General features: G+C 46.8%; 1 protein-coding gene and 1 long non-coding RNA gene across 2 annotated transcripts in view; both read right to left on the bottom strand.

Annotated features, from left to right (window-relative positions):
• The window catches only part of UBE2Q2 (ubiquitin conjugating enzyme E2 Q2), a 52,831-nt gene extending 40,885 nt beyond the window's left edge, over window positions 1–11,946 (bottom strand). Inside the window, exon 1 of the mRNA XM_040600446.1 lies at window positions 11,490–11,946. Within this exon, the coding sequence (XP_040456380.1) occupies window positions 11,490–11,675 (186 nt within the window). The 5' untranslated portion in view covers window positions 11,676–11,946. The remainder of the gene's footprint in view (window positions 1–11,489) is intronic.
• Window positions 11,947–18,177: 6,231 nt separating this feature from the next.
• On the bottom strand, window positions 18,178–25,750 carry LOC121091848. The gene is made up of 3 exons (XR_005829057.1): window positions 25,533–25,750; window positions 24,815–24,924; window positions 18,178–18,806 (listed from the first exon to the last, which is right to left on the bottom strand). It is a non-coding gene; the product is annotated as an uncharacterized LOC121091848 (long non-coding RNA).
• Window positions 25,751–26,014: the final 264 nt, after the last annotated feature.

The following is a 26,014-nucleotide window of genomic DNA, read 5'->3' as shown; positions in this document are numbered from 1 at the left end:
TAAAATCAAGTCCCACTAGTTAGGGATCACATACATATCCTATACGAACATCCAAAAAAATACTGAAGATTAAACTATACAATTAGCTACAGTTTAGTACACATTTGAAATTGTTAGCCATTCACTAAATAATTTTTCACCTGTGTCAACCTGCCTTTAGAGGAAAAAGAAAAACCCCACAGAATTAACATTAACAAAAATATCAGGATTTGAGAAGATACTCTTAAAGCTAAAGTTTAGCTTGATGGCCATAAAATACTAGAGCTTACATCTTCTTAGAAGTATTAGTTATGATCACACAACTGACAGACTGCTTCCCATAATTAGGGGCCAAATTTTCCAAAGGCAGCTTAAGATGCAAGTAAGACTCTTCTGCCACTAAGTATTTGAGTGCCTGTGAAATCTACAGGCCAAGAAACTTTAGAAGTCAGCAGACTGTCATCTGCCCTCCCATGCAATTCTTTATCATAATTAAAAAAGGAAGAAAGCATGAAGGGTCACTTTCAACTCGGGTTTTTTGAAACTTCAGTGGAAGTACTCCAAACAAAGCTACTTCAAAGAAACCTCAAGGTGCTAAAACCCCAAAATTTTGGGTTTTCAAACATCCAGACATCACCATTTGCTCTGTTGTACAGACTGAATGAGTTATTTAACATATTATAGTATTCTAACATTTAATAATTTCCAAGCCCAAGTAAAAATTTGCACTTTTACATATGAAATAATTGTAATTTCTTTAAGAATCTACCAGTTCGGTGATCCAGAGTTCCAAAAGAAAAGCATATGTGATGGGGGGGGTGGCATTTAAAAATAAAATTTAATATTGGGGGTAAGGAAGCAGCAAAGTGAATTTTACCCATCCCTGCTGAACAAGGGGAAAACTTCAACCTGCTTCTGCATTTTAAGATTGTATACAAAATGCTATTAATTTGTTCAATGCATATAAACAGAAGGATATTTTTTGTTCACTGGAGTTCAGTTAAACAGAGATCTTTTAACTGTTCCCATACCACGAAAAGCAAGCTTGTACTAGCTTTAATTTTCTAACACTCCTCCTGGAGTCAAGGCCTGACACGCTCAGTTCAGTGAGAATACTTGTTACAACTTATGCATTTGGTAAGGTACCAAGTTCAACTGACAGACACGTGTCTCTCAAACATAGAAAATTACCGCAGTTCTACCCTCAAGTTTAATGACTGTCTTGACAGCTACAGCCTATACAAGACAATCCCAGATGAAGCGGCATGCTTTGGTTGGATCCCTGGAGATTGCAAGAGCTTAATCATCCTGCACCTTTACAGAGGTATTATGGGATTCATTCACTTACTCTTCTGTAGGCTTGCTGATAACACTCATCGCTGCCGAACTGAACACCTTCAGGAGTGCGTTAAGACAACACAACTAACAGGGTCATGATTTTCCTCTCCCACACGCTCTCCAGGGAACAAGGCAAGTGTAGCAGAGTATCTTGTTTTAGATTAGTTTGTGTTATTGAATAGAGCCATGTTGGAGAAGAAGGGATCAAAGGCATGTGCTTCATTAAACAGAAAGACCGTCACAAACCACAATTCTATAGGTACCTGTAAAATTCACCCTACAATCACAAATTGTCCCCAGAAAAACCACAGTTGTCTGTACAAACAACTTCTACTGATTGCAGAAAGCTACAACAAAATAACCACAAGGAAGCATTTCTGTTAAGAGCATACAGGATCGTTATGGATGTTACTTCTGTCTTCACAACAGACATCCTCTTGGGCAGAGCAAGGCAGCTCCTCTCCTGTCACATCAGGCTTTTATAGACACACTTGCCACAGTCTGCCACTTTGCACCTTCTACAGTCACTTTCTGCACAAGTGCACATTGCCTACAGCATGTTTTTAAATCAACAGAAAGCCAAGATTATGGAACACTTTTTGCAATATACAGATTCAGCAGCATTTGCAAGCGCCAGTATTTATAAGATGGTGACCACAGCTGAGTACGTATGAATGGGGACAGTATTTCAATGACACTTCATATGTAAAAATTATTCCAAACCCCAAGAAGCTTGTAATTTGCAGCTCTGCATAAATTCATTTGTTCAATCCAAGCCCATAGAATTCTCTCAAAATTATTAGAGAATCTTTGACTTCTTTACTTCTGGATACACCCAAGACATAAAATGATGTTTTGAGAATAAAAGAATTCCTTAAGCAAATGCTGCTTTCAAACAGACACATAGAAGAGCATAGAAGAGGCCAATATTTTCAAAGTTCATGAAACAATCTAAGCTACTTCCATGTTTTAGTTCCACATCTCTATCCAGGTACACACATTTAAATCTCCCACTGCTCAAACTTCATTACCTTAGAAGCAGCCAAAACACATACAACCAAAGTAGCAAAGGCATCAAACATCACTTCAAGCAGTCACAAACATGAATGCAGATGTAGCATCATAGTTCTTATATTTCTTATGGTCAAGTTCTTTTGGTCAAGTTTTTACAGCCAGTCATTCTTCAAACTATTTAATCTACACAAAATGTCCCAACTCCTGATGCTGGTATGTGAAACTGCACACTACTCATGGAAAAACAGGTTTATCAGACTCTCTTATCAGCTGCCACAACCTCATCCACTCCCCTTCCCAAACAAAAGGCAGCAGGCCTTGTTCAGTATAACATAACTGCACAGTACATATACTTGTCCAGTGTAACTACACAGAATTAAAATACAAGGTTTAGCATAAAAGCAAAAAAAGGCACATTTTCTGATAAACACACAGATATTTATGATGATGGCCTGGGGAATAAAATGTTGCTTCACAGTCAAGATAATGTGGCATGCCACCTATCCATTCAAAGAAATTCACAGAAAAGACAGAACACTCTTAACACTTTTGTATGGACCTGAAGTAAAATCCACCAAACGCTCACATACTGCTGCTCCAACACAACTCCTAAGTTAACACTAAGTATGATTTAGCTAACAGCATAGCAAGGGACACTTGTTCAAGAGCAGCGTGTAGTCACTGAAAATGAGAACTGTTGTAGATGGCCAGCCCAGCTAAGTGAGCGACGGAACATTCCTTTGCCAGTACTACTAACAGCAACGAACACAGTTACAGATCACCCGCACTGAAAATCGAGTGAAGAACACAGCATCGCTGAAGGCTAAGTGACTGGCTTATCAGGAGAAAGGTTGTAGAGCTGAGACTTGAATCCAGATTGTCACCATGGCACCTCACGCAGTCAAAACAAACCTGTCCTGATCCTCACATGCAAAAACCCCGCTGAGTGCTTGTACTCCTGTCTTGACAGTTGTCAGAGGATGTTTCTTTTAGAGCCCTCAGCCACAAGGGGTTCTCTCCTTTAATGCACATATAATACAGGCACTCCAGCTGGCAATGGTTTATCTAATAAGCAGCTAGACATGCACTGAAGAGAAAGGTATTTTGCAAATCTGATTCTCCAATACTCTTTCTTTACCAGCAGCACAGTATGCTAGGTGCCCAAATTCCTGAAGGAAGTTGTTTTCTTGAAAAAAAAATTATCAACCCATTTGAATCATCAAGAGTTATTAATTACCAACTTCTGCAACTGTACAGACAAGTACATTCAGAAAAGGTACCATCAACACCAGTGTCACGAAGCCGTTTCTTGCCACTCTGGCTTTTACTACAGCCAGAACTGAACAAGTTTTGTAACTAAGTTGGCGCATGTCACACTCCTCGCAACTTCACTTGAAAGTTTCCTAGCAGACTTATTCTTGCCTTTATCACTTCGTTATCCCACAGCATGCAAAGTCTGACGCCACTTTTGCTGCCAGCCAAAAATCCAGACTTCCCCTTCCTCCTCTTCATCCTCTCACCATTCCTAGAATGCTGCAGCAAATGCCTGACTTTGACAGGTCTACAAACTCCTACTGCAAACAATCAGAAAATCAACACTGTGAGAAACTCCAGAGCAGACTTCGAACTTGCAAATTCTCCAAGAATTTACATCTTTCAAGTGATCAAATCGCTTAGCCCCCCTTCCATCCAAGGCACTGCGCCCTTTCCCCTTCTCCGTGAACAGTTCTCCTCTTATGCCCTTTCCTTTTACAAATGTGCTGTGCCCCAGACATCTGCAGATAGAAGGATTTTTCATTCTCACCCACTGCTAACAGAGGTCCTGCTGCTCTACCGCTCTTACACCCGAGTTCCCCAGCTCCCCCTCACAGCAACCTGTATGCAGCCACCCTGACTGCTAGTCACCGGCCTTCAGATTAGAGCCATTTAGATGGAACTTTGTCCCCCACATGCAAAATCTCACTATCATGGAGTTCAACCAATGTTTACCATCAATAAATTAAATACTGCGCTCTTACCAGTCATTTCCTACTTCAAAAATTCAAGGAAGCCTGTGGTATCTTGAACACCACCTCACAGGAACACTTTCATTTTTTTTCCTAATGCCACTATACAAGTTCTGACAGAGCTTATGTTTCTGCCTTTCTGGATACACACTGAAGAAACCATTGCAACATCTGCACCTGTACCAAACTCTTGCTCTCAGAGGGGTTAAAAAAAACCTAGGTACCTGGGAGAATGGAGAATGCAGTCCAAACTAAAGCTCAAGAAATCAGGTACTAACTGCTCTACAGTACTTAATACACCAGGATGTCTTGTATGCATGAGATAACATAAAAGACACAGAACACACAAGGTCATTATTTTAATTGCACCCTTAAAGATTAGGACTGGAAGCAAGAAATCAGCAAAACATACACTAACTGGTAGGCTTGTTTCCAGCAAAGATCAACTGAGAACTATTCTGATCGTACTAGCTTCAGCTGTACAGACAGGCTGATGTAAGGAGCTAAATGTTAAACAGCCTCTCCTTACTATAATGAGTCATTTAACTTTCCAGTTGTCTTCTAGGAGCTGGTGACAGGTCATTTTCACTTCTAAGGAGTCTGCAGCTGAAGACATACAGTAGAATGCTTACTAAACCATAAACTTGTGTCTCTTAAAAATAGCATATTACCATTCACAGTCTAAAACAAAAATTCTAAAAAAATCAATTTCAGGCAGGAGTTCAGGGTTTTATAACCCTTCAAAACTACTTAAAGGCAAACAAGCTGACAGTACCGAACACTAGTCCACACTGAGGCATAACTAAAATATTTCTGTTAATCAGCTTCTACAAACATTTGTTCCTATGCATAAGTTTTGCCCCTCTTTGGTTGGTTTTTGTTGGGTTGGGTTGGTTTCTTTGGGGGAGGGTGGGTGGGTGGCGGTGGTGTGAGTGTGTCTGATAATACTATTTAGAGAACAGTCTCCATCTTTGCATCCTCCATTGTCCTGAAAGGAATTTGATTTTAGAAGTAAACAAACAACCTCCAGTTAGTCTGGTCCAGTCATCTCTATTTAGCTGTCACTGTAACAAACCAGACACTCATGTAGGGGCACCGGCCTGATGCTGGCTCGGATATTCTGCACAGGAGTGATCCCAAGTGCTGCCGAGGGCTCAGCCAGCGCTTGGCAAGCGGCTCGGTCAGCAATGCTGGCTTCAGCAGTCTTCCCCAGTACTCGCTCGCTCCTGTGCCCTCTGTTGTGACGGTACAGCTGTTTGTGCAGCCACGCAGCGAACCAGACTGGGAAATGATCCAGACTAACAATAACCTAGTAGAAAAATTTTACACGCCAGCCAGGTCCTTAATCCAGTAATCAATTTTGGCCAGCTCACAGGGCAAATAGCCTGTGCTGGCCTGCGAGCAACAGCAGCATTACAGAGTGCACAGACACACAACCATACTTTGTTCTTTCTAGCATTCATAATTTTTAATTAATGTTGAGGATATCGACATGTCATCAATATGCAATATCCCCTGGTATAACACAGAAAAAACACTCGCAGATTCATTCTAGACTAACAGAATGAGGTTACTCTTTTTCCGGGAACATACTGGATTAACTCCATTAATAACTTCTGATTTTACAAACTTCCACTGTAGACATACCACCACAACAAATTTGAAAGTACAACCTTATTTTCCAGAATAACTCCCTTGGTTTTTCCTCATTTCATTGATAAAAAGCTTTGACAGAAAAGCCAAAATCTTAGCAGACCCCACCCCAACTCCAGCACCCCTTGTCATCCATCTGTCCATCCATCCCCAAACCAAAGGTAGCAGTACATAGTCATCCTTCTTGTAGCCTGAAGGGTCTCTGGTAAGGCCCACAACCAGTGCTTCAATTTTGACACAAAGTAAATATCGTTGGCAACACAAGCCAAAGGCAACCATCACATACCTGCAGACGCCTGTTACACAGTAGCCCTACTCTGTTAGCCTCTTAAAAATTAGTGAATATGAAGAAACTTACAAAAATCAAAAAGTATCTTTCAATCTTTCACAAAATCCTCATGAACAATTAACATGAGGAAGCATGCTAAGTAAAAAGAACATAATGATTTTCTAGAAAACTTTTTCCAATTATCAAAGTGCAGGGAGAGCTCTTTTGAGGACCACAACAGTCCCACTTCTGAAATTATAGTATCACACAAGAAATCCATTTGAAATAGGTGCAATTTCCTGTACATTAAAACCTCAAAATAAGCCAGCATTTATATTTGAAGCCCACCACTGTGCTTTTCTAGGACATTTTAGAAGCACTCCATAAATCATAGAGGGGGCAGAACAACTGCCTGCAAGGTCCTGCAGCACTAACAGTTACAGCCTTTCACACACAGGACAACTGAGCTGTGGCGTCAGAAAGTAAGGTCCTATGTCTTCCAGCCACAAAAGACTCCTGCTACCCCTTTTTGCAATGTTCTTTTTCCGGTTGCACTCTTGGCATACAAAGTTGTTAAAGTCCTCACTCTTCTAGTATTTTTTGTTTACTTAATTTTGTTTTGCTAAATAAAACAAGACTAAGCTTCTCAGTTTGTATTGCGCAAGTCATGTTTGATAACAGCTACTTGATTGCCTTTTTTAAAATGCCAACTATATCTAATTCTAGTTAGAAAAGTACATATTATCAAGACAAAGCTGTGTATGCTTTTATTTAGTCCTGGTATCCATATGCTGCAAGACAAAGGTCTCAGCCTCACTACAGAATGTCTAGTGATCTAAAAACAACAAAAAAAATATATCTGTGGTTTGAACTGAACACCTCATTCATTATGTGGTTAGTTCCGTGTACAAATAAATCTTTTTAAAAGGTTATTGGCTGCCTAGGCACTACCTAGGAGTGCATTTAATCTTTAATCTTATGTATATACCCAACTTGTCAAAAGCTTTCACTGGTAATATCCTTTCATCCATTCTGGTTTGGGGGGGGTGGGGGTGGGGGGGGGTGGGGTTGGGGGGGTGTAGAAGTGCCTTCTACCATCAATTGCAGTTATCTGTAGAGAGCAACCTTTTCAATTCTTTCATAACAACTTCTAACTCCAATTTAGCAGCAGAGTATTTTTCAGTGAAAGCAGAAGATACTACTTTCCAGAAGAGAAGCAAGAGTATACTGGAGTCAGCCGTATCACCCGAATTGAATCGTTCATGTATGAACATTATCACTGCACATCAGAAAAAAAGGTAAAATCTGCTCCCACTCAGAGCTGGCGCAAACCTCATTCTACCTGCAAGTGCTACTGGAAGACACAGAATTTCAACGGTAGTTTGGTGTATGGGTGGAGAGATATTAATATCCAGTTTCTCTCTGAAGAGATCATATAAAAAATATGAGATGTTTTATAGCAGTCCGTATCAGTCCTTTTCCTTACAACAAGGAAAATACTGAGTAATTCTAACACACCCTTTGGTATACTATGACATAAGTCCAATCAGGTACCAAAGTGAAATTACAGATTGCATTGAAAGGCACTTACATAAAGTCATGATCAATAAACACACTCCTCTAAGGCCACTGTTTTGATACTGTTTCAAAAAATATGCAGAACAGGACCAGTATAAATACATATAATTTGTGAAGGACACCAGTTTATTGAACTTGATTAATAGGAATGCTGCTGTTACATAAAAAGGAAACCAGAATAAAACTCCAGAACGGAGACACTGCTGTTGGCATAACAAATGGGAATGTGAAGGTACACAGCCTGAACAAGTTCAATAATTAGACAGTTCTCAGGATAAGCAGCAGTGTTTCTGACAGGGGTGACTCCACCCTGAAGCGCCTTGTTTAAAATAAACTGATTAACCATTTAAGTTCCAATATGGGTCACTACCAGCAGTTAGGACAGACAGACTTGGACAAAGTTTGCCTGTCACTTTATGAAACAGAGAAGCTATTGAATGAAGTATAGCTTGCTTTAATTCCAAGCATTGCTCAGTATCACAGGTACGCTACTCCTAGGATGCTGCAGCAAATGCCTGACTTTGACAGGTCTACAAACTCATACTGCAGACAATCAGAAAATCAACTCAGTGAGAAATTCCAGAGCAGGCTTCTAATCAAACTGTAGAACTTGGTCTAGGAAACTTGTGGAGATCCATGCAGCTCCTAAGCAGACATTCTCTCTCACCTCTCCGGGAGGACATTTCCCCTTTCCTCTGCCTTATCTCTCCAGACCAGAGAAAAGAAAGAGATCCACTGTGAAGATCAGAACAACTTGGTGATCAGGTCTCTTTTCAGACTTTGTGCAGAAGCTACTGGAAGCTTACTTCCCCACCAGTTTTTCTCCATCTAGTAAATTCAGCATCTGTATACAATGCTAGACAGCTTTCATTTTAGTTAAAACACTGAGATACCCAAACGGAACAAAGAAAAAAGTGATTATTGAGCTTTGTGCTTACTCTTCCCCTTAACAGGATTCTTGAGCATCCAGATGCAGAATTTACAGCCAGCTTTTGTTGAGTAAGGGAAATACTGTGGCTTGATCAGTATTGTAGGGGTTAAGCTGGTTAGAAGAAGCAAACAGCTAAAGTTATGTATCTGCACTGCAAATCCAGAGCACTAAGATAGCAGCTTCTGACGCAGAAGGTGAGTCTCCCCAAGAAAACATATTTACCAAGAACTTTGCAGCCTTAACCAGCTTTTTCATGCTAGTACTGCCATTTGAAGTTCTCACCGTACCTGCAGATCCACTGAAACGCAGTAAACAAGACGTATGCTTTTCTAGTTTACAGTACCTACAGAAAAAAAAACTGGAGGCAATTAGGAGTGGGAGCCAAGAGACTCAATTTGGGGGGGGGGGGGGCAGGGCGGGGAATACCACTTTTGTCACACAGAGTTTCTAACACCTGTGTCAAAAATCTAAGGACAGAAGTCAAAAGGTCAGCTTTCTCTTTTTGGCCCCATCATCTGCTGCCCACTTGTTTCAAGAGAGCCATCTCTGTATCTCAGGTTGCCCTCTCCCATTTATTTTTAACAGACAGGGCAAACAGCCATTTACCTCAAAGAGCCAAAAGTTAGTCAATACTGGGAAGCACCAAGCTGCTTGCAGACAACTGTGAAACAAGTTTCAAGAAGCTCAGACACATCCTTCTCCCACAGCAGAAGTCTCGACTCTAAGGTTTGAAACTACTCTTTCCCTGTTCTTTGCCACGGTTCCAATAGTATGTGAAAGACCTCTTGACCTTTAGGGCAAGTGACAGTAATAGCAGATTGCAGACACTGTTTCCTCCTCAATACATAAAGACACCAAGACTGAGCTAAGCTTGTTTCTTGCTTGCTCAGACACACATCAACCAACGGCCTACAAGCAAGCGGCTGTATTTGCAACTTAGCAGAGAATGACTATTTGTCTTAGCTACTTTCAAAGCAGCCTCAGAAGTAGGCAGACACCACAGCACAAAAATCCAAGGCACCAAAAGCTTCAGGGCTTACTACTTGGCAAAGAAGAAATAATCCATCAAATTCAACCGGCAACTGAAGGTGCACAATCATCAGACCTTTTATTTTACTCTTTAGAGACTTAGGAAACAGATCATGTTGTGAGGAAAGAAACAGCCAGACTTCTCAGCAACGAAATCCTCTCTACCGAATAAAAAAATTGTTCAAAGGAAGTCACACAATCCATCCTCGGAACAGTCACATCCAAAAACCAGAACACCAAAGCATCTTGCTTATTTTACCCCAGAAACATCTTATATCTGACAAGTCTATACAAGTGTCAGGTAAAGCAAACACCTGTCCCATGACCACAAAACTGGCTTCTCATACCAACCGACTGTGAGACCCGAGAGTGTCCTTCAATTTTACAGTCACTTTGTAAGTGTGTAACTTTGTAAGTTACAAAGTAAGGATCTGACCAAGATTATTAGGTTCGGGTGCACATTTTCACCTTTCGGTACTCCAGTATTTACACTTCTACACATTTCTACCTCCACCATATCTGTCTGAAACGTTCACCCTTTTAAAGAAAAAAAAAAAAAAGAAAAAAAGAAAAAAAAAGAAAAAAAGAAAAAAAAAAAAAGGCCTTCCTCACACCCTGGAGCACTGAGCTTCACCCAGTGAATCACACACGATCCCTGTCTTCACCCAGTCAGACACTGTCAGTGCTCTACTCTCGCGCTGAACCTTGACAAGGCGTCTGGACTCACCTGCACCCACAGCCAGCCCAGCAAACCCGCACCGCGGCCGCGCACCAGCCGCGCAGACCCCCGGGCAAGCTCAGGCCCTGAACTCCCAGGCACCCAGCGGGGCTCGCCACTGCACGCAGGGCCGCCGAGTTCACGCTGCTCCCCCCCCCCCCCCCCCGCACAAGCCAGCCCCGGCGAACTCACGGGGGACCCGCCGCACGGCGCCGGGACGCGCACGCCCGCCGGCGGGAGCCCCTCCGCTGAGGCGGCGCCCCCGAGCCCCGCAGCCCCCCTGGTCGCCGCCGAGCCCCGGGAAGCGCCCGGCGGGGGCCAGCGGCGCGGTCCCAGCCCCACACGCCGCCGCGGAAGGCAGGGCGACTGGTCCCCCCCCAGCGCCGCGCCGAGCCCCGTGGCCCGGCCGCCACCCCCGGCCGCCGTGCGGCTGCAGGCCGCGGCGCACTCGGCAACGCGCCGGCCCCCCGGGCCCCCCGCCGCTGGGGCAGGCGGGCCGGCGCTGCCCGTGCCCCGCCGAGGCGCCGCAGGGGCGGGCGGGGCGCCTCCGCTGCCCCCGCCGCCCTCCCGCTGCCCCGGGCGCGGCCCCGCGGACCGGCCGCCCGCTCGCTCCGGGCCCAGCCGCCCTTTGTTCCGGCTCCCGGCCCCGCGGCGCCCCCCGTCCTTCCCCCGCGCCCGCCGCCGGCCCCGGGGAGGCTGCCGGGCCCCCACCGCGGCGGGGAGCGGCGGCCGGGGGGCGCCCGCTCCCTAACTTTCGCGGCGGGGAGGAGCCGCGGCGCCTCTGGGGGAAGCGGGCCCAGGCGCCTCGGCGGCCCCCCCGGCCCGGCCCCGCGGTGGGCGGAGGCCCCGGGCCCCCCGGTGCTGAGTCACCCCCGCGGCGGGGCTGCGCCCCCTCCCCGCGCCCCGCAGACAATGGCGAGGGCGGGCCATGCCCCGGCCCTCCCCCGCCGCCCCCGGCCCGCTCGGCCCCCGCACCGTGATGTTGCAGTGGATGGTGAGCGGCGGCGGCGGCTGCGGGCCGGAGCCCGGCGGCGGCGGCAGCAGCACGAACTGGCAGTGGAGCTCGTCCAGCTTCCAGGAGACGATGCGGAAGCGCTCGTGGTCCTTGTCGAAGATGGACTCGAGGAACTTCAGCTCGGCCTTGAGCCCTGACACCGACATCCTGGCCTCATCTCCGGGCCCGGGCCTGCGCCGCCTCGCCCGCGCTGCCGCCGCCTCCCTCCGCCTCAGCCCGGCCCGACCCTGGCCCCGGCCGCGCCTGCGGGGCGGAAGATGGCGGGAGGGCGGGGGGCCGGGGCAGCCCCAGCCGGCGGGGGGACGGCGAGCGCGGCGGCGGCTCCCTTTGTACCGGCCTGCTGCGCCCGCTCGCCCGCTTGAAAGGGCAACAGCGCAGCCCGCTCCCCCTTCCCTTCCCCTTCCTCCCCGGCGGACTGGGCCAGGCCCGCCAGCCGCCCCGCCCTCGCCCTGCCCTCCTCTCGCTAGGCCGGCCCCGCTCCCGGGACACGCAGGAGGACCGGGCCGGCCCTCTGCCCCTCCCCCGGGGCAGCCGCCCGCCTCCCCGCGCCCGCCCCACCGCTCCCGGCCAGCGCCGGCCCCGGTCCCCGGCCCGCCACCACCACCGGCTCGCCACCCCCCACCCCCCGCCCCCGGCCCGCCACCAGCCGCCCGCCGCCCCCTGCCCGCCGCCGCCGCTGCTCACCCGCGCCGGCTCCGCCCCGGCTTCGGCCCCGCGGGAGGGCACCCGGGCTGCGGCCGTACCGCGCTCGCATCGCGCCGGGAGAAAGCTGCGGGCTGGGTGTGCATTGGCCACGCCGGCGCCCCGCCAGCCCCCAGTGCTCCTCGGTCAGCCAGCACCAGCCGGCGGCTCCTGCCCCGCCTGGACCGGTCAGTGCGAGCGCAGCCCGGGCCGGTCTCTGCGGGCTGGCGGGCGGCAACGCAGCGGCCAGGAAAAACGCCGGGGTTGCACGTACGTTCCTCTGGAGCTGTTCGTACAACGCGGTGCCCCCAGAAAAAGCACCGCGAAGTATGAAAGCCCAGTAAAGTGAATACTCGCTGCGTTCAGGGATCAAGAGATGCCGCCTCCATTTCTATCACTCCCCGGCGCTGGGAAAATCACCTCTGTGCCTTTATTTGTCCCTTTCCATCTTGGTTTGGGCTATAGGCAGCTGACAGCTCTTAGGGAGCCAGGATCAGCTCTCCATGGCATAAAGAAATTGCTGTGATACAAGTAATACTGATGCACAGCATCCTTCTTGTTTCCTAACCAGCTCTCAACTAATGCAGTATGCACATGCACACGCGCAAACCTGGAATAAGGAATCGCCTTTTTTTTTTTTTTTCATTGATATTTTATATAAACCTTTAATTTCAGGGGAACTGGCAGCACTTCACAAACCACAAGCTGAATCTTGTCAAGTGGTGAGAACTCTAATCTTCATCCAGAAAAACAGTTACGCACATACCCAACTCCAAACATATGGAAGTCTTACTGATTTGTGGGCTTGAAATCTCCTGTTCTTCCGGCAAACAGAGCTGCAAAGAACACACGTTGCTACAAAAGAAGCCAGGAAGGATTGACACTGGTTTAAATACTCTGAATGAAAGATACCAGAAAGTCCACTGAGCTGAAAGACCTGTTTTCCCCAGGGATCACTTGAAAGGCTCCTGTTACACACTGTGCAACTCAGCTTTTCTAGCAGGGCTGAACTGTTGGCTCAGACCGCAGGGCCTGCGAAGTGAGGGCAGAGCGGGTACAAACCTTGTCTGCCATTGCATCAACAGGCAGGGTGAAGACCTTTGAGAGATAAGATTTAAGTGTAAGGGCAAATTAGCTATAAATAAACAGCAGAAAATTACGACTACCTGTTAGAAAAGGAGAATGTGGAAGAGTCTTTCACTGGGAACACAAGAGACAAAACTAAACAGAACAGACTTTGTCAAGCATTACATGACACCATGCATGAGACAGCAGAGGAATTAATTTGGTGACTCAGCCTTATTTCCCTCATATGATAGGATTTTGGCCTCAAACACCTCACTGTAGCAGATAGGCGGGTAGGCTTAGCAAGTCCAAACTGCACCTTTCGTCATACCTTACCAGAACTGCCTCTACCACTATCTCTGGTCCTTTATCCTCCTTGTCCTCTCATCTGCCTTCCCCCTCTGCCTCTCCATGGACTGTGACACCCCATTTATTTTGGCAGCGGCACTGCTGAGAGGTGCATATGTGCTGCCTGGTGGGATGCCTGGCCTACACTGGCTGGCAAGCTGGTAGGAGGCATGAGAACCTCTCTAAGGCACCCAGTGAACCAAATGGTGTCTCCTGACCCTCTGGCAGGCCAAAAAAGTTGCTTAATTGGCCAGCTGTGTCCTGCAAGCCATATATTGTTCAAGTCTGGCCTAGAGCTTTCCCCAGCTCCTTCACAGAATCACAGGCTGGTTGGGGTCGGAAGGCACCCCTGGAGGTCACCCAGCCCAACCCCCTGCTACAGCAGGGTCACGTCCAGGTGGGTTTGAATGTCTCCAGAGAAGGAGACACCACGACCTCTCCAGGCAGCCCGTGCCAGGGCTCTGTCACCCTCAGAGTAAAGAAGTTCTTCCTCACGTTCAGATGGAGCTGCCTGTGTCCCAGTTTGTGCCCGCTGCCCCCTGCCCTGCCGCTGGGCACCACTGAACAGAGCCTGGCCCCAGCCGCCTGACTCTTGCCCTGAAGATACTTGTAGACGTCGGTAAGATCCCTCTCAGCCTTCTCCAGGCTGGGCAGGCCCGGCTGCCTCAGCCCTTCCTCATCAGGGAGATGCTCCATTCCCTCATCATCTTCACAGCCTCCCCTGGACCCTCTCCAGCAGTTCCCAGTCTCTCAAACTGGGGAGTCCACAACTGGACACAGCGCTCCAGATGCGGCCTCGCCAGGGCAGAGAGCAGGATCTCCTCCCTCCACCTGCTGGCCACGCTCCTTCTCATGCCCCCCAGGATCCCACTAGCCCTCCTGGCCACGTGGGCACGCTGGGCTGGCCCACGGGCAACTTGCTGCCCACCAGCACTCCCAGGTCCTTCCCCGCAGAGCTGCCCCCCAGCAGGTCAGCCCCGGCCTGGGCTGGTACGCGGGCTTGTGCCTCCCCAGGGGCAGGACCCGACACTTCCCTTGGTTGACCTCCATGAGGTCCCTCCCTGCCAGCTCTCCAGCCTGCCCAGGTCTCGCTGAAGGGCAGCGCGGCCTTCACCAGTCAGCCACCCCTCCCGGCTTTGTATCACCCCCAAACTTGCTGAGGGCGCGCCCTGTCCCTTCATCCAGGTCACTGATGGATAAGTTGAACAGGACTGGACCCAGCACTGACCCCTGGGGAGCCCGCCTCTGCCATTCAGCCAGTTCTCAATCCACCTCACTGTCCTCCCACGTAGTCCATGCTTCTCAAGTTTTTTTTATGTAGGAGGATGTTACTGGTGACAGTGTCAAAAGCCTTGCTGAGGTCAAGGCAGACAACATCCACTGCTCTCCCCTTGTCCACCGAGCCAGTCATTCCATCATGGAAGGCTATCTGGTTGGTCAGGCATGAATCCATGGTGAATCTTGGTGAATCCATGTTGACCATTCCTGATTACTTCTTTTCCTCCACATGCTTCGAGATGACCTCCAGGATGAGCTGTTCCATCACATTTCCAGGGATGGAAGTGAGGCTGACCAGCCTGTAGCTTCCTGGGTCCTCCTTTTTTCAGTCTGCGTCTTTTGCAGGCTTCAAGAAGCAACATGCAACTGCACAGCTACCACTCCTCTAAATCCTGTTGCACTTCTCTGTATTCAGTAGGCATTGTGCAAGCTGCAACATCGCCTGTGAGTTCATTCCTGTGATAAGACCTTGAGAACACATTGGGGCTGCCTTGCTCTCTGGAATACAGAGGTTGCTTCAGAGGTGTAAAGAGTTGCTCTTTATGTCTGACTCATTCCTTTTTCTTCCTTCAGGGACTTGCCATGAATCTCAGGTTGGTCACAAGGTGACTCAGAAATTCCTGACGGTCCCAAAGACCAAAATGAATGCACAGAGGGAAAGACCTGACGACTCTGGGTAATAGAGGAAATTAATCCTGGCAAAGACCCTCAGGAGCACTGTATCAGATTCTAGTAATTACAGATGCTCTTGAAGTCCCTTCTCTATTGCCTGTAAGCACTGGGGGTTTCTACCTTTCTTCCTGCATGTTCACCTTCAATATCATGGGAACCTCTCTTTATCTATGATACAGCTAGATTTCCTCTTCCAGGGATCTGAACTCTGGCCAGACCTCTCTGTTAGGAAGATAACATACCCTCATAACCTTCTTTGTTTCTTTTCCCTTCCTTTCATATAAATATGAAAACTTACAAGTTTTGTAAGAGTTCTTAACTGAAACTCTCAGAAAAAAACAGCTGATTCCTCATTGCTTTCTTGGGTAGAACTGGCAAGAAAAAGAGGCAAACAGTTCACACCAAAATTTTCTCTTCCATTAGCATTTACTGCCAGTGCTGCCTCCAACATATCAGCTAGACACATCCCTGGTGAGACAGAAAGCCATCAGCAAGGGGCGAAGGGAACGAAAGGAAAGATGTGTCCAGGAGGAGCCATTAAGAAAGAAATAAACAAAGATGTAGGATGGATGTGATATAGGAATTATTTATTTCAAAAAGAAAAAGAGAGAGGAGGGAGAAGTAAATATCTATAGTGAAAACCAAGAAAGAATTTAAAAAACTGTTACAAACAGTTAACAAAACACAGCCTTGGGAAAAGGAACAGGCACTGTAAATATGTCCAGCTGGGGCACAACAAGATAAGGTCAAGGAGAAACAAATGGTTAATAAGACTAAACAGAAAATTACTAGAACTATATGTGAACTACCCTAATCAGCACACTAAAAGATCCACCCTGGAGGAAAGAAATCCCTCTATGAACATGGGGGGTGAAGCTGTACCTTTGGATAGAGATGAGGCTTGTAAGAACCAGTGAGAATTAGGTGTGACTAAACCTAATTGTAAACACTTGTTCAAAGTGTATAAAAAGTTGTGCTATGTGTTAAGGGGTCTGCTAGGTTCATGGATTACCACCCCCACCACCCCCACCACCGGGTGCAGCCACACAATACACAAGCATCTCAGCTCTTGTGTGTGGATCAGCTCTGGGTGAAGAGCCCAGAACCGAGGTACCACATTGGCTTTGAAGAAAGCAAGAGTTCTTTGGGGCTTAAAGAAAGAATGTTCTAGAGCACAAATGAATTACAGTTTATATTAGTCCTTTTCTTCCAGTGAATGCCTTTTCCAGGCCTCCTGTATTTCCAGCTTTACCCCTGAGTGAAGCTCCCGCACGTTCAGTTGAGTGTTTGTACCTAGCAGAGGATTGATTTGTTTCCCTGAGAATAGTTTATGAGTTTCGGTTTTGAGCTCACCTCTCATTTACAGCCCAGCCCTTAGAAGGGGTCTTTCTGTTTAATTCTGATGTCACCTTCCTGAGAGAAATGGCAGGCACCAAAGAGGGAACTGCCAGTTCAGAAATAAGGAAGGTCCAGATCTTCTGTAACCCTGAACCTCGGCAGAAGGAGAAAGAAAAGGATAAAGTTTATGAGATGGGAGGAAGTGTAAATTGGTTTTAGAGATGGATGATGCAGTTTGATAATAGCTGATCCTGAGGTAGAACAGACAACCTTTTTCACAGGTAGCAGCAGAACCTGAGACTAGAAAAGACAAATAATACCCGACACCCATAAAGAGAAGGATATAACGGGAACCTTACCTGAAAGCCTGGGGCAAAGGCAGAACGATTGAGGGGGATCCTGCTTTTCCTATATACAACCCAAGCTGTCTTGTTCACCAAAGCCAGGCCTTCACATCAGCTTCTGAGCTCACAGCATCAAAGTCGTCATCACTTCAGTAACAAAGTCACTTTCAAAGCATTTTAGGAAATCATGCATCAGTGCATAAAAGCTGACAAAATGGTTGGACAATGCAGTTTCAAGAAGCATGGCATGCAGTGGACATGGGATTGCTCAGTCCCTCAAATACCTATTTTATTTTTAAAGGCTTTAACCGTTAAGAAATGTAATTTCAAAACCTATTCTAGAGCAGCTTTGGACAGATAGCGATACTGTTGCCCAAAAGGGACAGGGGTCAAGGAGTTGTCTGCAAGCACTCAAATACTATGGCCGTAACTTTAACACTGGGGGGGGGGGGGGCGGTCAGAGAGGAGTTTTCAGTTACAATTCTTCTGAGTCCATCCTCTGTCAGCAACTGAGTCAAATAGGTCCCTTCTTTAGAGTGTTTTTGCTCAGCCACTGAAGAGTGTTGGCAATCCTATACAGGAAATATATCTTTTGGTAAAGCAATAATCTTTTGGTAAAGATTTCATCACTGTTTGTGGGTTTGTAGTTCTGGTTATATTTACATATATTACTGAACAGTGCATATTTCAGAATGGTCAAAAGCTGAATAGTGTCTGCAAGCAAGGTTAATGATATGTTTTTGTTCCATATGAAAGTTTTGGGAATTAAATTTATTACCTGAAAGGTGCTACTGGAAAGCAAAGCCATGTTAATCACAGTCTTGCAGTGCTGCAGATGAGGGTTAGAATCCACTGTACAAACATCATAAATGAAACTCCTTGAGCATACTTTAAAATGCACAGTCAGGGAATATGCCTGGTGTTCTCCTTTATGGCTCCATAGATTCTTAAAAACAGAAGAAAAGCACAGCTATGAAAGCAATGAGGAAGTATGCAGCCATATGTGAGGTACGCCGTTTAATGAAATAACAGAACAAGCCAGACAAAAAAGGAAATCATGACAACATTTTCCCAAAGCCAGCTGGGTGAGGGAAGAGGCAGCTGTGTGGAGCACTATTCAGGGTATGATAACGCACTTTCCCTGGACACCCTAGGACTTGCACCCCTTCCTTGGCATCTATGCAGAGTCATAAGCGTTATAGGGCTCAGCAAGCTTATTGTCCCCTGCCATCACAGAGGCTTAAAAGGGATGTAGATTTAGCTCAGTCCTGCTAAATACATTTCTGGCTGGAGGGGGAGGCAGGGAAATGGGCAGATCCCCAGATCGAGTACTCACAGTGCTGAGATACAATATTAGTCACAGCTAAATATGCAGCTCCTTCATCCCCCTTCTTTTTTCTTCTTTTCATAGGCAGCAAAATAGTTAACTTTGTCTGTATTACAGTATCAGCTCAGGGCATCTGATGTGGCAGGCACTGAGATGAGCCGGGCAGGTCAGAGTTATTGTTTCAGATTCTGCAAGCACAGCCAGACACCACTGCGTCACTTAGCCTGGAAAACACAAATCAAATGCATCTCAGCAACCGCACCAGCCAGGGCTTCTCATTTACTCTTACTACTTTTTGTAGGTAAGTTTAGGTTTTGGGGAACAAAGCGGTGCCTGTGGCAGTACTCTCCTGTTCAAACCCTCATCAGAATGCCTGAAGTGCTGCACAAGCACTAATCCTGTCAGTGTCACAGCAAACCAGGCATAGGATGCAGCCTCATTTTGTAGGTGGGGAAAGTCAGACACATCTTGAAGGCAGTGCCATTGCAGAGCCAGGTGTACAGCCAGCCTTAGGACCCAACCGCAGCCCAGCACTGCAGTAACTCAGCTAACCGCACGTCTGAGCCAGACTTGGAAGAGACAAAATCAAAGTTACACAGCAAGCTGTTGTCAGTGCTGGCGTTTGTCCTGCTTATACTGTTTGTCAAGAGAGCCCAGCTGTCCGCAAAGAGGAAAGGCACCTTGAGTCTGGGGCCAGTTCTGCAGCGGCCCCATCCACAGCCTTGTGTAGGCTGAAACAGTCACAGCTTCGCTGTGCCTAGCCACGTCCCGTCCTACCCCAGCGCCCTCCTCGCACAAGGGGAGCAGGCAGAGTGCTGTTGGAGCCCATGCTTTGGGTGGCGTCCACCCCTCTGTGCCAAGAATGCTCACAGGGGACATGGAGCAGAGGAGTGGAAGGAGGTTCAGGGCCCACAGTCCCTGGAGAAGCAGCATGAGAGATGGCATATCCATTTGAGATGATGCTTAAATTTTTATGGGAATCAATTAATCCCAGATCTTGAGTTGCTCCCTACTGCACATAATAAACAGTTTTTTCTCACTGTCTCAACAACAGGATGGGCTATGCCTTACCAAGATCACACTGTACTCACGGGAATTAAAATATTGGTGAGCTAGATCAGTGATTTTCAATCATTCTCTGATTTGGAGGTCACAGGAGTCCATACACCACAATTCAAGATCTACCAAGCTCTGGTATGGGATTTTTTACATACTCTGCATCTGGTAACTTTTAAATACCAAAACCACAACATCAAGTTTGGTAGATACAGCACTGAAAAAAAAACCCATGGTGAAGTACATCTGTAAAACTAACCCATGTATCTTTATGAGTGAAAGAAGGATAGAAAAGACTTTTTTCCGTTATAGAGATGACTTGAAGTATGAAGAGTTGCCTGAGAAAAAGCCACAGGAAACAGCAGTCTCAGAGAATCAAATGCAAGACCAAACATCAGAAAAGAATGATCCCAACAATTACCATTCTGTAAACCTGTCACTTTTCCTACTAGAAACACATTCTAAGCACAAAAAGCCAATAAAACAGATGAAGGGTAACAGACTCACAAGCAGTTATATTTGCCCTGGAGTTTATAAGGAAGGGAACCTCTTATAGATTTACAAGGTCAGTGAGTAAAAGGGAAGTAGCAGAATCAACATACTCCACTTTAAACAAACATTTGAAAGAGTGAATCACAAAAGTCTGAATATAACATTAATTCATGTCTCTTGCGACTTAACAGAACCCACATAGCTTGAGAACTGGCTTAAGAACTGTGAACCAGGAATAAAACCAGGAAATTACTGAGCAGGGAAAGGTACTTAGTGTGTTTAAAAAGGATCGTGGTAGTACTGCGTTAGAGTTGAGATCAAGATTTTCAGAGTGATCTAGAAGAAACTATCATTGATGAAATTATCAGATGACACAGAAAGGCATTTTGAATAATAATGAGAACAAGGAAATAATTTCAAGAAGCGCAGAGAAATGGTAACCCCCCCCGAACTCTTTGATCTATAAGCCACAAACCTAGTGAATCCTGGTTTCCTATGGATTACTTTTTTATCCCACCATCAGACTGCATCTTACTTGATCTCATATTATAAATCGCCTTGCCCTTTCCCAATTCCATCCCATGTTTTCACACTTCTTACTTTCCACAGGATTCTCCATATTCCCACCACCTACATTCACCACTTGTTTTGGCTAGGGGAGACAGAGCAGATGCTGTGGCTGGTTTCAGAATCTGTTCTGCCTGGTATTGTATTCTTTACTTCAATCTGTTTATTTAAGAAAATGTTTTTATAGATAAGAGTCCATCTTTTTGTCCAGTATATTCTATATGTGCTCAGATGAGCTCTGATTTGTGGACAGGGTAAGACTAGGGGTCTTACCAATATTTTCAAAAGGGGAACACTTTCTTTCCTCCAGTTAGCCACTGATTTTTAGAAAATTTGTGGAACATAATACTTTACTCCACATTTCTATGAATTTTAAACAGGCTAACAAGTTCAAGATGCAGTTAAGAGCAAGGTCAGCACGAAGTTCAGTGGTGTTTGGCAGTATCATTCCATAAAGGAAAGCTCCTTGATAAATAGAACACTGCAACTATGATCTTGGCAGACAATTATCAAAAATCAGAGCAAAATGGGAGACTCAGAGAACAGATTTCTGAAGTGAGACTTAAAAGGACTAAACACCAGAGTGAGTGTCTCAGATGCAGCTGATGTCTATTAGGATCCTCTTTTACACCCGTTAAATCTAGACCTGGCTTGCACGCACTTTAGCTCCAGGCACAACACAGAGCAACCTCAGAACAACACAGCATCTGTGTGACATCTACAAGAACAGAGAATGTCAATACGCTCACCAGGGTGATCTTTTTCTCTAGACAAGAGTCTTAACTTCTCCCCTACCTGGCTAAGGAAGATTCTTCTGGCTTGAAGAACCTATCTCATATAAACTAACTAAAGGATAGTTAAACAGGTATATTACTAGCTTCCCACAGGGGCAGGAGGAGAGGAACAGGGCTGGAGAGAAGGAGTTAAAGATCTTTTATCATCCCCTCCCTGCATTAGCACATGGTTGCATCATATACCCAACAGTACAGGTAGCTGCACAGCCCTGCATTTGTGTCCTGGCTCCCTAAGTCTGCAGGCTGCCAGCACTAAGCAAAGGGGGTTATTTAGCATCGATATACAGAGGGAGCGGGGGATTTAAGCAAGAAAAATTAAAATCTGGGGAAGAAGAAAACATAACCTGACGGTTGGCCCAAAGCCTCCTGCCACTACGACGACGTTAAGAGCCTCTGGGAATCTCCGAGGGAGCCTTGCCGTAGTGCCGAAGAGCTGCCAAGAGCGGCCACCAAGGTGGGACAAGGGTGGTCCAAGCTGTACATGACAGGTAAGGCCCAGGGAAGGGGCTGATTTCATGGCGGCAAGGTAAGCTGGACAAGGTGAGCTCTACGGAAGAAATGTTGATCACAGACTGCTTAGAAACCTCCTCCGGCCCTGACGCTTCAAAAAGCCAAGCCTTGCCGCGCCGGTAACCCGGCTTCGGCCTCCCGCGCTCCCGGCAGCACCCGCAGCCCCGGCGGGGCGCAGCCAGGCTCGGTGCGGGCCCTGCGGCAGCTCCCGCACCTTCCGTGGGCGCACACCACCACCTAGCGCCAGCGCCCCGCGGCGGGGCGGGGACGGGGACGGGGGGAGCGGTCCCGCTGCAGGAGGGGGACACGGAGAGGTCCCGCTGCAGGAGGGGGAACGGGAGGAGCGGTTTCTGCTGCGGGGGACGGGTGTGCGGGGGGGGACACGGAGCGGTCCCGCTGCGGGGGGGGAACGGGGGACGGGGGGAGCGGTCCCGCTGCGGGGGGGTAACGGGGGACGGGGGGGAGCGGTCCCGCTGCGGGGGGGGAACGGGGGACGGGGGGAGCGGTCCCGCTGCGGGGGAGCGAGCGCCCTGCAGCACGGGGCGCTGCGGGCACGGGCGGGAGGCAGCCGCCCGCCCGGCGGGGCGTTAACAGCCTGCGTGCTTGGGAGAAGGAAAAAGCCCCTGTAATGCCGACAACCCTAAAGGTGAACCAAGAGACACCGATAAAAAAGGCAGCGGCCCTTTTCTGTGCTCTGGAATTGTTTCCAAGCAGGCAGGACAGCCAGTCCCACGTTATCCGTTGCCTACAGTGGGCTGCAGGGAACGCACTGACACGGTGCGAGTCCTTAGACTCAGGTGAGCAGTGTAAAAAAGGGATATAAGCCCTGTAAGTGTAACAAAGGGGGTTACTCTCCCCTTTCCCTGCCTCATTGTCAGCTTCTTAGACAGTAATATTAACCCAAACAACTGATCGGGGGAACCATCCCGCTGCGTGTCTGTTGGCCTTGTGAGCCAATACGGCTGACCACAAATTCATGGTAATTCTTCACATCAATCATACTATTAAATAAAATGTTTTTACAGATGAGGTTCTGTCTTTTTGTCCAGGTACTCCAGAATCAGCAAAATCAACACCATACTCTCTGATTTATCTTTGCAGTTATTCAAAGGCTTACACATTTACTCTCCAGGCAAGGAGATGAGCCAGTAATATTTTCAACCCCCTTTTCCATTCACAGGATTTTAACTTTTTACAATAACAGCTTTTAGAAACACACAGCCATCTACCAGCTGGTGGACCTCAACAAACAGCAGGAAGATTTGTCCACAAGCATTCTCTGAATTGGAAGTGAATTGTAACTCAGCCACATTTACTAGCCTTCTGCTTTCATTTCCACAAAAGCTTATGCCTTTGGGATTTTACTGCTTTTCTTCTGGCAGAAAGCATCATAAACACACCAAATTAGCTGTGGAGTTACTACCACCTTCATTTATTGAAGATCTGCAGAACAGATCTCCTTGGCATGAATACAGACCTAGGCACAAATGTGTAACTTTCTAGAACAGCTGTGGGTAGGTCCAGTTATCAACTGACGAAATTAGTCAGAGCATTAACTTTTAATGGACCTGGTGTTGCTGAATTCATGCCTCTCACTGTCTCATTACCAAAAGTGGCCAGCCAGAGCAACAGTAACAACTCCATACAGCTCATGGGACTGACAAATATGAATCATAAACTGGGAAGATACAGACTAAACCACCTGTCTAATTCTGAGGAACAGCCACTGAGCTCCAGTGGAAGCCTACCCATCGAGTCCACTAAGCTCTGAGTCCCTGTCTGAAGGGCAACATTTAGCCACTGAAGAGGTACCCTGAGTATTTTGTTTGTAGTATGATCAGGGGAACAAAAGACTACAGTTAATGTAAATGAGTAAAATATTACATGTTATCTTTCAAACATACTTGCAACAGGAATTGAATATTCAGCATTGACACCTATTCAAAGAACCGTAAATCATGGACCTGACTAAAAGATGTTTTAACCCGCCCAGATCTTTGAACTAAAATACATGCAGTGTTTTCTTAATTTGCCTCCAGTTTTCATTTGTTTTCTTGGAGACATAAGGATATTTTCATACTTTTCTCAGCCACTTTGAGTGCCAAAACATACCTTAAAATGAAGACAGTAATTCTTAAATACTTAATCCAGAAACTGTGTCTTTAATGAAAAATAAAAAATACCATATGAGCAGCTATATTAAAACAGTTATTTAATTTGGGAGCACAAATGCTTGTGTTAGACTGAAATTATGATCAAACTTCTACATTTTCTAAAGTAATTTTTAAAAAAAATACTCTCTATCATAGAATCAATAGAATTAAAAGATGTCCGGTGTCCTAAGTACTGAAAGGAACTACAAAAAGCATTATTCAAACACTTTTCCAGGTTGCAGAAGCAGAGACAGTGATCTAATCAAGCACTCAATTTACAACATATCCTCTTTAAAAACTGCTGTTTGGACATCCTTCAGACCATTCCTGTACTGGTAATTTTGATGATTGTGAAACATGCATGCCACTTTGGCTTAACTAAAGCAACCAGAAGGTTTTACCAGGCCACATCACTCTCATCTAGGAAAAAAATTAAAGTGTAGACCTTGTTCTAGGCCTACAAGCAGTGCCATAGAATTAATTGGAATTTAAGCACATACTTTATATTAAAAGCAAATGCTCAACTCTTTTTCTGGATCAAGAGCTGTAAGTGTTAGTGATGCCATGGTTTCTGTGACAACTAAGTGTGATATTACATGAAGGATTATGATTTAAAGGAACACTCTTACATCTGGCCTTTGCAACTGATGTGGTACGTACCTTGTGCACAAATCTGCTTGTCTTTGTGAAATCAGTGAGCCTACGACCAGGAGGGGAAGGCTCAGCAGACCAGGCTGAAAGTGAGCAAAGGACACTGCTCCACTCTATTCCTGCAGATCCCAAGGAGAAAAAATAAATTCAGACTCAAGGCAAGCCAAAAGCCAGGTAGAGAGTGGCAGTGCAGGCACTATGAGGCCACGCTCCCTCCCTTCAGAGCCCTCACAGCCCTGGATCTGTGCCCTGCACCCACAACCTGTCTTATGGGCTTGGCTCCACACCCTGTTGAAGACCTAAGCGCCTGTGAAATCGCTAACAGAACTCCAGTATGTGCAGGTCTCGCGCCTGCAGTCGCCTTCCTCCATCCCAGCAGTGATCTCTGCTGGCTCACTGCTCCTCGCAGCCCTGGAAAATGCAGAAACTCCACTCCACCCTTGCTTTCTAAATAACTCATTCTCATTTGGCTCAGTTGCGAGCATGTTTGATCTCCTGGAGATGTACTCCAGCTAGCTCCATGGTCCTCAGTGACCTCTGCAAACATAACCAGAAAGGTATTTTCCTCCCTTGGGAACAGGTACTAAAAGCAAATACATACAACTTAGCACTAAAAGCTACCCCAGACTAGCTAGTTTGGAGCAGGGTAGGAAATAACTGAGAAATAACTCTCTTACTGTCCTTGGTGGAGTAACAGCAGCCTGCTTTTTAACTACTAAACCCGCACCTGCAGACCTCGGGCTGGCTGCAGTGCCTTCTCAGCTGCTCATGTGCTGTTGCCTACGTTCATCTCAGCTCGTTGCAGCCATTTTGGGTAGGAATATTGTCTCCTCTGTCTCACTGTCTCATTTTCAGAGAGCAGCCTGGCTCTCGGGCTGCTGTGCGTTCAGGACACTCTGATTCACCTGCTGCTTTTACAGGCAAATGAGAGCCAGCAGTGCAGATTTGTTCAATGGCCCTTTTAAGTACACGGCTGGCTTTGTAGGAGAAGCTCCCTTTAGATTAGGGTAAACGCTTTACCAGGGAGATTAGTGCCACTGCACTTGTGAAGTCATGATATTCCTTACAAGTAAAATCAGTGACTATAAATAGCCAGCACATCTTCCATCCTATGAGATTATGAATTTCTTCCTTGCAAAACAGATGAGCTCACTGAAAGATAATTTTGTGATAGTCAGATAGCTTCAACATAAGATTGAGCCCATCATC

Source organism: Falco naumanni, chromosome 7, assembly GCF_017639655.2.
Source record: "Falco naumanni isolate bFalNau1 chromosome 7, bFalNau1.pat, whole genome shotgun sequence".
Taxonomy (NCBI): domain Eukaryota; kingdom Metazoa; phylum Chordata; class Aves; order Falconiformes; family Falconidae; genus Falco; species Falco naumanni.
Note: the sequence above shows the minus strand (reverse complement) of the source record. Positions and strands in the feature narration are given on the sequence as shown.